The 12,452-nt window shown below is 38.5% G+C and overlaps 1 protein-coding gene across 1 annotated transcript in view; it reads left to right on the top strand.

Annotated features, from left to right (window-relative positions):
* COL4A5 (collagen type IV alpha 5 chain) overlaps nucleotides 1-12,452 on the top strand; it is a 137,196-nt gene that overhangs the window by 113,335 nt on the left and 11,409 nt on the right. The window contains exons 38-42 of the mRNA XM_070952119.1: nucleotides 93-173; nucleotides 1,539-1,637; nucleotides 1,793-1,843; nucleotides 2,819-3,004; nucleotides 12,318-12,451. Of these exons, the coding sequence (XP_070808220.1) occupies nucleotides 93-173; nucleotides 1,539-1,637; nucleotides 1,793-1,843; nucleotides 2,819-3,004; nucleotides 12,318-12,451 (551 nt within the window). The remainder of the gene's footprint in view (nucleotides 1-92; nucleotides 174-1,538; nucleotides 1,638-1,792; nucleotides 1,844-2,818; nucleotides 3,005-12,317; nucleotide 12,452) is intronic.

Genomic DNA, 12,452 nt, shown 5'->3' with positions numbered 1-12,452 from the left:
TCTATCAGCAATTCTGTCTTTCCAGTTCAGGGATGTTGATACCTACTGAAGTTGTCTTGTGCTTCCTTCAGATTATGGTTTTGTTTTCACAGGGTCACCAGGCATTTCAGGACCAAAAGGTCTTGATGGACCTCCAGGAAGCCCAGGTGTTCCAGGGGCACCTGGACCTCCAGGTAGGTGCTGAAAAATATCAAATAGAGAAAAGTTTGTTTGGTTGATTTACCTGTCTTGAACTATCTTAAAAGCCTTTGATTTAGTACAGTGGGTCTCAACCTATGATCCGCGGACCTCTGTGGAGCCACAATGTTGTCACAAGGGGTCCACGAAGGCTTGAAAAAAGGTCATGATTTAAATCTTCTGGCTTCACCACAAAAGGTATTTAAAGGCAGTCCATGATGAAGAAAAAATTGAGAACCACTGAGGAGAAGGAGGTTTGGGTCACACCTTCCATTCTTCCAAGTGAAATGAAGTTCAAGGGACAATGCTGCTTAAATCTTGACTCCTTGCCATTCCTTTCTTCCCAATTAGTTTTTTGACAAGTAAAAACTTTCCAAATTTGAAGAAAACATTTAAAGAAAAGAAAAAGCAAAATTTTAAGTAAATTAAAAAATGAGAGAAAAAAGACATCTCATCAGCATTCGCCTGAGCACATTTATTACATGCGTTTACTAGTTTATTTGTTAGGTTTGTGTGTCCCCCATCTCGTCTAGAGGTGACTCTGGATGGCTTACAAATGGTGGGAAGTAGGCAGTAGTTTTCAGATTTGATATATTAGGTAGTCTTTAGGTTTGCAAGGTTAGGTTAGGTAGTCTTGGTTTGTTGAGTTGGGTTGGTTAGATTAAGTTTAGGTTAGTTTAGGTTGATTAGATAGTCTTTACATTTGCTAGGTTAGGTTTGGTTAGATTAGTTATGTTGGGTTGGTTGGGTTGGGTTAGGTAAGGTAAAGTAGTCTTTTGGTTTGCTGGATTGGTTTGCTTAGGTTAGGTTAGGTTTAGGTTAGGTTAGGTTGGTTAGGTTGTCTTTAGGTTGCAACTTATTCTCTAAATTAGAGATCCTAGTTTGCAGAGAACAGGATTAGCTTGCCTGATATAAACTTGGGCTGTGATTTAGTTTGTGAATGCTGCGTGGTCCTTACTGTTTGTGGAGAATTCTGCCTACAGCAGGGGTGTAGTTTAGAGTTGATAATCTGATCTACATCTACATGAATATCCACATAAAGGATAGGAGCAAGAGCAAATACAAATCACATTTCATCATTTGTACATAATTGTGGCTAGTTGTACATCTCTTATGTGAAATTTCTCAATTTCTCCTTTCCTAAAACGTTTAAGAAGAACAGCTGAAGTGGTCATCTCTGTGATAGGTGAACAATTCCAGTCCTAAATCAGGCTTGTAGAAACACAGGGAATTGTTTTTGTCTGGATTATGAAGTGCATTAGAAATGGTACCGTAGTATTTACAGAAGGCAGATCTTTGGATTATTTTTCTAGAACATCAAGAGAATTCATTGTTGGCAATTCTCCTCTTCTGTGTCTTAGGTGAACTGGGTCGCCCTGGCTCTCCAGGCCTTCTGGGGGAAAAAGGACAACCTGGGCGAGATGGCATCCCTGGACCAGCAGGGCAGAAAGGTGAACCAGGTGAGCCTCCTTTTTTTCTACTTGATGCTTTCCTTTTCCTTTTGCATCTCTATAATGATGATGAATCCATCGATTGAAAGGTTGATGTGTTTTGGCAAAGATCCATAACACAAAATTGCATTGTTAACTTTGCCATTGTGATTGTGTTCTTTCAGGTCAACCAGGATTTGGACTTCCCGGACCTCCAGGCCTCCCAGGACTCGCAGGCAAAGATTTAATTTTATTTATTAATGAAAAATAAAGTTCATTGTTTCATAATAGATCTCAGAATTGGGTACCAAGTGAGGGGAAAAAAGCTTTTTCTCCCTGGCTCCTAGAACTGATGGACCATCATCTAGATGATTGCTTCATTTTGGAGACAGAAATGAAGTTGACATTTGGATATGAGAGGGCAAGTGTTGCAAATTCTGAAAATTTGCGACCATTACTTACTCTTTAAGCAGGCATTCCAAGATTGGCAATATTAAAGAATCTGGTTAAGATACTCTTAATTGCAAATTTCAGAATGTCTGGTTAAAAATCATGTTGGCTGCAAACCTTAGGAGATATATACCCAAAATATCTGGAAGGTTCATCCAGACTTCTGTCTGAGGGTAATGTAAAACTTGCTTTCAGAAGTTGTAGGTGCTCCATAGGTGGAGGCTTTTAAGAAGAGATTGGGCAGCCATTTATCTGAAATAGTATAGGGTCTCCTGCTTGAACAGGGAGTTGGACTAGAAGACCTCCAAGGTCCCTTCCAATTCTGCCATTCTGTTCTTTTAAAACTGAAATATGTACATAAAATTTGCATCTAGCCATCTAGGAGATTTTGCTTAACAATCTAATGAATATTTTTTTTCTTTACTTTTGATTCAATCCCCTGTAAACCTGTTTCACTACCCATTTTAAATTGTGAACCACAAATATAAAAACTCCTCCTATATAAACTACGGTGAAAATAATGGGAGCAGCAAATTTGAAGGATGGTTTTGGATGTTCCTGGTCTTTTTGAGAATGCTGACAGATGGGAGCTACTGGGAGGGAGTTATCAGAAAATATTGGGTATCAGTTTTTCAGCTTGCATCATCACATACTCTGGGGGTCTCTAGCATCTCTCTTTTTTTTTTCAACAGCAATTTAAGGGCCTTTCTGGAATGCTGATCCTTTTACATACCTCTCTCCTTCTTTGTTTTAACAAATAGGTCAAAAGGGAGATTCAGGCTTCTCTGGACCCCCAGGCCCTCCAGGACTCCCTGGTTTAAAAGGAGAAATGGGTGCCAAGGGATTTCCTGGCGCTCAGGGCTTAGAAGGTCCTCCAGGACTTCCTGGGCCACCATCAGAAGGACCTAAGGGTAGCCCTGGGCCACCAGGCATACCAGGACGGCCAGGTAAGAAAAAGAAGGTCTATACACTGAATATTTTGCTGGCAGTTTATTGGTTTATCGGGCTATCGTTTTGATCAGCCCTTTCCAGACTGATGTTTTTGATGATCTGACCAGACTTTTAATATTCAGTGCCTTTGAGACATGGTGAAGTTATCCTGAAAAAGACAAGCATTATCCATGTCAAGACACAATGATAGAATCTGCTGATAAACTGCCAGCAAAATTTTCCCAATTTTAAATGGGCTCTGCATGTGATCACAGCACTCATCAAGCCAAGCACTCAATCAACCTTAATAGCATCTGCCCAGGCTGCCTGTACCATGATGTCACCTGATCAGGAAATTCATCTTGTGCACCGAATGATAATTCACACTGCTCATAGGACCATTGGAAATCAAATTCATGTTAGCAGCACCGCATGTTCAGTTTTCATCATTTATTCCTCCTTGTTTGGGTTATGCTCATCATTAATGCTCGTTCTTACCCCACCGTGTCCTCCATTCCAGCAGGTGCAATGCATCCCATCTCATCTTCATTCTGTCATCGTCCAGCTTGTTTGTTTGTGGTTCCTACGTATAAGTGATAATGTTAAATAAATGCCACCGAGCCGTTACTGGTATCTGATAAAATCTGCTTGACGTGTGGAACGATGTTTAGAGAAAGTGCTTTAACTTGTATGCTATTTTATATGTCCAACAGTCCTGTTTTGGCATTATTAGCAATATGACAACCGAGTTATTAGAATAGCCATTGTAGATGATTCAGGGTTATTTAGACTGGCCTTTAATTCAGGGAACTCCAAACTTGGCAACTTTAAGACTTGTGGACTTCAACTCCCAGAATTCCTCAGCCAGCATGGCTGCCTAAAGAATTCTGGGAGTTGAAGTCCACAAGTCTTAAAAGTTGCTAAGTTTGGAGACCCTTCTGTAATTGACACTTTTTGTACACTTTCTGACAGTTGGTAACATTTAATTAGTGATGACACTTTATGACCATAGAAGATGCATTTTAATTGTACCTGAACCTGGACAAAATGTTGTGACATCTATTATTTTTTATTTATTATTATTTTATTAATTTTATTTCTATACCGCCCTTCTCCCGAAGGACTCAGGGAGGTGTACAGCCTAATTAAAAACACAAAGACAGACAAAATTAAAAATAATTAAAATTATTAAATAATAGGCCCAATTTATAAAACCTCAAATTTAAAATCCCATTTAAAACCAATTTAAAATCTTTACATTGATAGCCCAGCCTGGCGGAATAACATAGTTTTAGTCTCAAAAACTAAAATGATAGAATGAGTTCTAAAGAACGTAACGGATTGGGCATCATTACAAAATCTTGTCTCTTCCTAGTACACATGCATACGGTATAAATTGTTTGTTTTAATAAGTTATTTGTGAGATTTATATACCACCATTCTGCCAATTGATGTTACTCAAAGTGGCTCACAAATTAAAATTTTAATTACATCTTAAAATAAGATGTCCTTTAAGTCAGGGGTCCCCAACCTCCGGTCCGTAGACTGGCACTGGGCCATGGCATGCCAGAAACCAGGCCATGCAAACAAGACCCATCACAAGACTCCCACTGATGAGCCACATCTGACCCATCATAAGACCTACTGACTACACAAAGCCCTTATAAACAGAAGAACACCGACAATGACATCCCTTAAACTCCACTGAAGATGTTACCTAGCCTGGTAATGAAATGTTCAGAAACTACAAGTTTGGAGAACGAATCTTCACCCTCAAACAAGCAAAGCCCCATCTACAGGATGCAGGCAGCATGTGAAACCATGCCCTCTCCGGTCCATGGAAAAACCTCTCTCTACAAAACCACTCCCTGCTGCCCAAAAGGTTTGAGGGACACTGCTTTAAATCAAGCTTGATTTTGCTGTCTTGATGGGTATGCTCATGGAGGTTTTTTGGCAGATATAAGGAAGTGGTTTGCCATTGCTTTACTCCAACCTAGCCTTCAGCCTTTAGAGTTCCTCTTGGCTTCTAACTGACCTTGGTTAAATAACATCCCAAAATTCTGTTCTTATTTTACATAAGAGAAAGAACTTTTACAAGTTCTTTAAGATCTGTTTATCCCAGAAATATATTTCCACCACAAAAACCTGAAGAGGGCGTACAAGTAGAATATAAAATATAATTATACAATAAGGATGAAGATGATGATAATAGCTCATTAACCGGATATAAACTTAGCTGTGCAATTACAGGTTAAAGAATTGACATCAGATAAGTTAGATGTTAAACATTCAGTCACCTAGGATAAGCATTCAGACAAACATTCAGCCTGGTATCTACTGGGGATCAAGGAAAGCAGTAGAACATATATCTAGGACGTCTCATCAATGCCTTTGAAGTAAATGCAAAGCGTTTGAAGAAGAGCTCTGTTGTGGGGTAGTTCCACATGACCGCAGAAGAATTTGATTCAATTTTGAAGAAGACAACATCAACACACACATTTTCCCTTCATATAGGAACATTGGGAGAAGACTTAATTAGATGAAGATCTGTCACTTTAGATTGTGACTAAGAGGAAGTGCTAGTAATGGCGCTGTGGCATTGTTTCAATCATCTTTGTTTTCACTGCATGTAGAATGTAGGTGTTCATCTCATGCTACCATGCATCTGCCAGTCGGTGAAGACCAAACTGTTGTTATGAGTAAAAGGAAATTCAATTGGTCCACTGTTGATGGAATCAACCCCTGGAATGTAACTGAATAATGATTGGACAAGAAAGCAGTTGCAACCACGAAGAAAGAGAACTAGATACATAAAACAAGCTATTTTGTTGATAGCGATTCTCAATAATTGGTAGGGGGGTTGCACTTTGGGCTGACTTCTTGCAGCTAGTCCTAACATGGAGATGCTTTTGATATATAGGTAGTTCTCAACTTACAACCATAACTGGAACCAGGCATTCTGTTGCTTGTTAAGTAAGTTGTGCCCAATTTTATGACTTTTTTTAAACCACAAATCACTGCAGTTGTTGATCCACGTGATCATTAAGAGAATCCAGTTTCCCTCGTTGACTTTACTTGTTGGAAGCTGACTGGCAGATGGTGACCATATGACCACTGTAAATACATGCTGGTTGCCAAGCACCCAAATCTTGTTTCTGTGACTTTGGGGGTTCTGTGACAGTCTTAAGTGCCAGAACAGGCTGTAAATCCCCTTTTTCAAACGTCCTGAATGGTTGTAAGTTGAGGACCACCTGTAATAACTTGCAGTTATTCCAGACGGCATCCCATGAACAACCTAAATATTTTGTTTTTCCATGGGGCTGAGGCTTCCACTGTAAAAAAAAAAAAAATTTTTGATCATGATGACAGTTTGGTGTACACATAGAATTGTTAAAAAAAGAAATGTAGATGGATCGCTGTGAAAACATATCAGTTTGTTTATGTGTCTAACTATATTGATATTTTTCTTTGTAATGATGGCCTTGGTGAACTTTTGATCACCTCCTTCCAGGTGCCACAGGTTAGCTCATTAACTCTAGAGTAATACCTTTTGCATGAAATTAAATGTTTGTCTTGGATAAAAATGGTTTCTTCTCCAGAATGAGTATGCCAAGTCATCAATCTATCCTATATGTATAATGAGGCAAAGGCAGAAGTTTGATTGAGAAATACCATTAAAATTGAAAGAAAAATATTATGGTCTAAATTTGTACAAATATCTTACACTTTGCCTACACTTTTTAATTCATTTTTTTAAAATGTGTGGTTTATTTACCCCGCAAATTGCAAAGATTGTGACCCGATTGAAAATGAAGCATGTTTATTTACCATTTATAAACATCTTGTTTTTGATAGAATCAATGTGATGCTGTGAGCATGATCATTTGCCATAACATAAGCTATAAACCCTAAAGGTTTTTCAAGAGGCAATTGGACTTTCTGTTTTTTCTTTGAAGACGTTTCGCTTCTCATCCAAGAAGCTTCTTCAGCTTCTTGAATGAGAAGCGAAACATCTTCAAAGAAAAGCCAGAAACTCCAGTTGCCTCTTGAAAAAGCACCTTTGGGACAACCATGACCTGGATGACTGAGAATCTCCATAGACATAAGCAATAAACATGATTTATTAGCATTTGGAATCTCATACTGTATGCCTTTGCACTGCCATTCTTGTCTTGTTTGTTTATACTGAGAGTCATCCAGTTTGGACAAGGCTGTAATAAAATGGATCTGCTCTTTTGTCACATTTATCTAGGAGTAAATCCCTATTGAATTCAGACTCAATTCTGGGTTAAAAACAAAAGGAGAGCATTTAGCTCTAAGAAGGTTTTGGCTTCAATTTATGTTTTCTAATTGCAACTAGATTTTTTTTGGTAGTAAGATAATGTTAATGAGATGAAATCATATTATGTGTGTATATTTCTGTAGGACAAAGTTGACTTGGCATACACATTTGTATGAAATGGAATAAAAAGAAATATTGAAAGTTTTGCTAAGATATCTTCTCAGAAACAAATCTTCATGACCACAGCCATGGAAAAGTTCTGAATCTAAATTATTACTTAAATAGAGCAATCCCCTGTGGCTCATTAAAAGTGCAGTTTAATTAAATGGGAAAAGGAAATGGAAAATGGTGAAGCAGCAAAGATTGGTTGCTTTCTGTTATGTATTTTGTGAAAGGCTTAGCAAAACTTGGATTCTGTTTTGCAATAGAAAGTTTTGGTTAGTCTAATCTTTTGTTTAGCAATAATATAGAAAGATCAACCAAGAATGCAGAGAAACAAGTGGGATGGAAACTTATGCATATGTATTTCCTAATTTATTGTTGATAAATTGCATGGATTCTTTATATTTTTGTGCATATTTCACTGACAAGCTGTAAACTGTGAGTATCAATTCCATGTCACTTTATCCTTTATTCACTATTTTAGAGAAGAGTATAGATCAGGATGGATGTCATAAACCTATTATAGAAACAATTGGCAGCTATGTTTTAGGTATTAAAAGAAATACATAGTAAATATACCTTTGCATTATATTCAAGTGTTTTATTTATTTTATTTATTTATTTATTAAATTTATATCCCGCCCTTCTCCCCGAAGGGACTCAGGGTGGTGAATAGCCGAGAATTAAAATAACATACAATATAAAAGTTAAAATAATTAAAAATAAATTAAATTAAACAGCTGCCCCAATTTAAAACCCCTAGCAATACAATTAAAAAAAAAACCCTAAAACTTATTCAGGCCAGGCCAGCTTGCTGAGATAAAAACGTCTTCAGGGCCTTACGGAAAGTGCGGAGATCCGGAATCAGCCGTATTCCGGGAGGTAGCTCGTTCCATGTCACTCCCATGATCACCCGCGCGGCCGCATTCTGGACCAGTTGGAGCCTCCGGGTGCTCCTCAAGGAGAGCCCCATGTAGAGAGCGTTAGCGTAGTCCAGGCGAGAAGTGACGAGAGCATGAGTGACTGTGCATAAGAAATCCCGACTCAGAAAGGGGTGCAACTGGCGTATCAGGCGAACCTGATCAATAGTATTGATAATAGCATCACTATTAGCATCACCATGTATTAATTAACATGGGCAAAAGGAACATTATCTTTGAATTGAGCTGGAATTCTATGATGATTTTTGGCAATAAAGTAGTTTCTGAGATTTTTTTAAAATTTTGCAGTCTAGCCTATAAACCAGATGACAGTTCCTAATCATTTTCTGCCATATCAGGCTTAACTTAAATAAAATTTGGTTAATCCCACTCAGGATGATTACAAGAGAAATACCTGGCCTCTTGTCTTAATGGCAATGCAAAAGAAATTGGTTTTAGTTCAAATCTTCAAGATAGTTTAAGCTTCATAAAATGAACCTTTTGTTCCCGAGAGCCTCAAAAATAGTGGATCTGTTAAGATCCTTTCTTATGCCCCAATAAATCATACAGTCTTGGAGAACTTAGATAACCATTTCCAAGATCACTGGAACAAGTACAGATAATCCTCAATTTAATGACCACAATTGAGCCCAAAATTTCTGTTGCTAAGTGAGACATTTGTTAAATGAATCTTTCCCCATTTTTATGACCTTTCTTGCCACAGTTATATATTGCAGTTGTTAAGTTACTAAAACGGTGGTTAAGTAAATCTGGCTTCACCATTGATTTGGCTTGTCAGATGGTTGCAAAAGGGGATCACATGATCCCAGGATGCTGCAACCGTCATAAATACGAGACAATTGCCAAGTGTCCAAAGTTCGATCACGTGACCATGAGGATGCTGCAACGGTCATGTGAAAAACATAAGTCACTTTTTTCAGTGCCATTGTAATGGTCACTAAGTGAAGTTAAGTAAGTTAAGGCTTTCCTGTACCTCTAATTGATTTCAACCAGGTTATCCCTTCTCCAGCTAAGTCAGTGAAATGGTCACAAAAATAGATGCCTTTGTTGTTTACCTGAAACTAACAGATATTGAGCCTTGCTCAGTAGAATGTCAACCAAGGTTGACTTTGATGAGTTGTAGCAGCCTTATCACCAGAATAAGTTGTATATCTAAATTATTTTGTGTAGAAACACATGGTATGTTTTGATGTGATGGGAGGGAGGGTGTCTGTGCATGCACGTTTGCAATCTGTAAATACAAAATATGCTGGTGAGATAGGTTTTCTCTGTGTAGTATCAGCTCATGAATGCTAATTCTAACTAGTCGTCTTGTTTTGCACTGTTATATCTCATATCTTCCCCCTAACAACGAACATTGGCCTTTGGTGAACCCTGACTCTTCCAGGTCCTCCAGGTTAGATTCTTAACTTGGCTAGTTTGTTTGACTGTATTGGTTGCTTGATAATGTTATTTTGCTGTTAACTTAGATCCTGGTTGCATAAGATATAACAGTTAATCATGGTTTAACATTACCCCGTATTAACATAGACCTGTGTGGCCATAAAAAAATCAGGAGCTTTCCCTATTTTGCTCATATGCAATTTAAACCAGTCCATGATTAGCTTGAACTATGCTTTATTGAAGAAGCCAATTTCAAAACATCTCCTGTGGGAACACAACTGTCAGGTATGAAAGATGAGGTTCATACCTGCAGATCGAAATAAATTGATTTATTGTTACATAGCCTTTGCACAGGAATCTTCTCAACTAACAGCACCAGCTTGGAGTTAGATACGGGTCAACAGAATTCAAGAGAATTGGACTTAGTTCACTTGTGGCTACATAGGGATTCTAGACCGATCCCTCTTCTAACTCCAATCCTAGATTCTGTTACTCTTTCTCCTACAATGTTACATTGATTCATAATTCAACCCACCTCCATTTTAACCCTGTGCGTGTTATGCAAACTTTGAGAATGGGGACATTAGGTACTTTAAATCAACCATACTTTACAAAGCTGGCTTGTTTCTGTTAACCATTGTTACAGTTGAACAAAGTTTAGGTTCTGGATTTATGTGTTGTCACTTGAAAATGTGGAACCTAAACAGTAAATCTGTTTTTCCTAATTCTATTGAAAAAAGGTTTTTCAACTGGGACTTTTGCATTTAATTACAACTTGAGGAGGGGAGTTTGTTAAGCAGAACCTTGTGGTGTTTTAAGAATTGTGATTATACTTTTTTTATACTGTTATTAATGTTCTTAATATTTCTGTTCACATGGTATAACAATTACCAGACCTTTTGTTGTTGTTGTTGTTGTTATTGTTATCTCAACAATTTTCCAGTTGGTATTAATTTTTCAGTCTTTAAAAGGCAAGCTGGGTTTGGTGGATTATTACCCCTTGATATATGCTATCTCTTCCTTCTACTTCTATGGTTGAAAACATTTCATGACATCAACATTCCCTTCAGTCAAACTTTAAAAAAAAACACTTAAACTAATTGGTTAATTTAAGAAAATCATATTCATATGGCAGAAATAGCACAGAAATTGCCAACATCTTCAGGACAGGCACCCAGTTAATTCATTTAAATAAATTTTGTCCAATTCCTGGCCGTCTCAGTTGAATATTATAGTAATTCAGCTCCTATAATTCATCAGGAGTATATCACATTGCCAAATTCTGATCTACATTCTGCCATTCTGTGATAGAATGGGTTTAAAACATGAAAAGTACCATATACTGCACTTTTATCTCAATTTTTATTGAAGATGCCAAAGACCTTTCCTATGTTAAACAATTAACGATCAGCTTCTATTTGTTGAAATGCCTGGAATGAATGAATGAATGAATGAATGAGTGAGTGAGTGAGTGAGTGAGTGCATGCGTGAGTGAGTGAATGAATTGACTTCAACAAAAGGAGGAAGGACTAAACCAAAATGGAAAAATTGCCTCAAATATCTGGGATTGTTCCTCCTCCCCTCCCCCCCCATGGCCATTCTCCTTATCTTCATCAATACCATTTCATTAATAATTATGGGCTGGTTAGTCCCCAGTTTTGTCTGCTGATTTTAGATAGAGGAAACCATAGATGGCCCATTGTTGAGTTTATTGACCAAACAATATTAAAGTTGCTTTCATTGATATGAGAATGTCCACCAAAGATATATGATGTTCCTCTCACCTCTTCCTGCACCATCTCTTTACACTCTGCAAGGCCTCAGGAGATCACCTGGGGTTCCAGGTTGGTGAGGCAGAACCCCCAACCTAAATCCTTTTTTGTGGCAGTTCTGAACTCCCTGTGGTTGCCTGCCATAGTTTCCTACAATTCTGTAGCGATATATACAACTCTGCTTAGAACAAGGGTCTCCAACCTTGGCAACTTTAAGACTTGTGGACTTCAACTCCCAGCAAAGCTGGCTGAGGAATTCTGGGAGTTGAAGTCCACAAGTCTTAAAGTTGCCAAGGTTGGAGACCCCTGGCTTAGAAGACCCAAACTTTCTTTCCAATCCAAGGATTCTATAAATACATTTCAAGAGGAAATGATAGGGCCCTCCAATTTTGTACTACCTCAATCCCTCTCCATGCTGTCCTCCCAAAAATCAGTGTTCCCTCCTCCCTGGCCATTCCCCATGTAGAATAAAAATAATGAAAGAATACTTGATCTCAGCCCAAAGGCTAAGAAATGGTCAATTGAATACAATAAGAAAAGGTCAACTGTACCTTGGACAGTCGATGCTCAAAAACAAAGGCACCAAGCATTATAAATTGATATAGCATCACCATAACCACCACCCCAACAGCTGGGCAGATCCTTCCTTGGCTGGGCTTCACCTTGAACATAAAATGGCCCACAGACATAAAGGGCGTGGTCTTTTAGCCCAAGACCGCACAGAGGAGAGTGCTGATTCTAAAGAGAGTGACGTTGCACTGACACACCAATTCTGTATTGCAACCTGAAGGTCTTCCTGGGCTTGAAGGACCCCGTGGACCACCCGGGATTGGGGGAGTGAAAGGAGAAAAAGGAAACCCCGGCCAGACAGGTCAGCCCGGACTGCCCGGACTGAAGGGAGATCAAGGGGCACCTGGACAGTCGG

The sequence above is a fragment of the Pituophis catenifer genome, unplaced genomic scaffold, assembly GCF_029215685.1.
Source record: "Pituophis catenifer annectens isolate HBS135680 unplaced genomic scaffold, rPitCat1.0.hap2 SCAF_11, whole genome shotgun sequence".
NCBI classification, from domain to species: domain Eukaryota; kingdom Metazoa; phylum Chordata; class Lepidosauria; order Squamata; family Colubridae; genus Pituophis; species Pituophis catenifer.
Note: the sequence above shows the minus strand (reverse complement) of the source record. Positions and strands in the feature narration are given on the sequence as shown.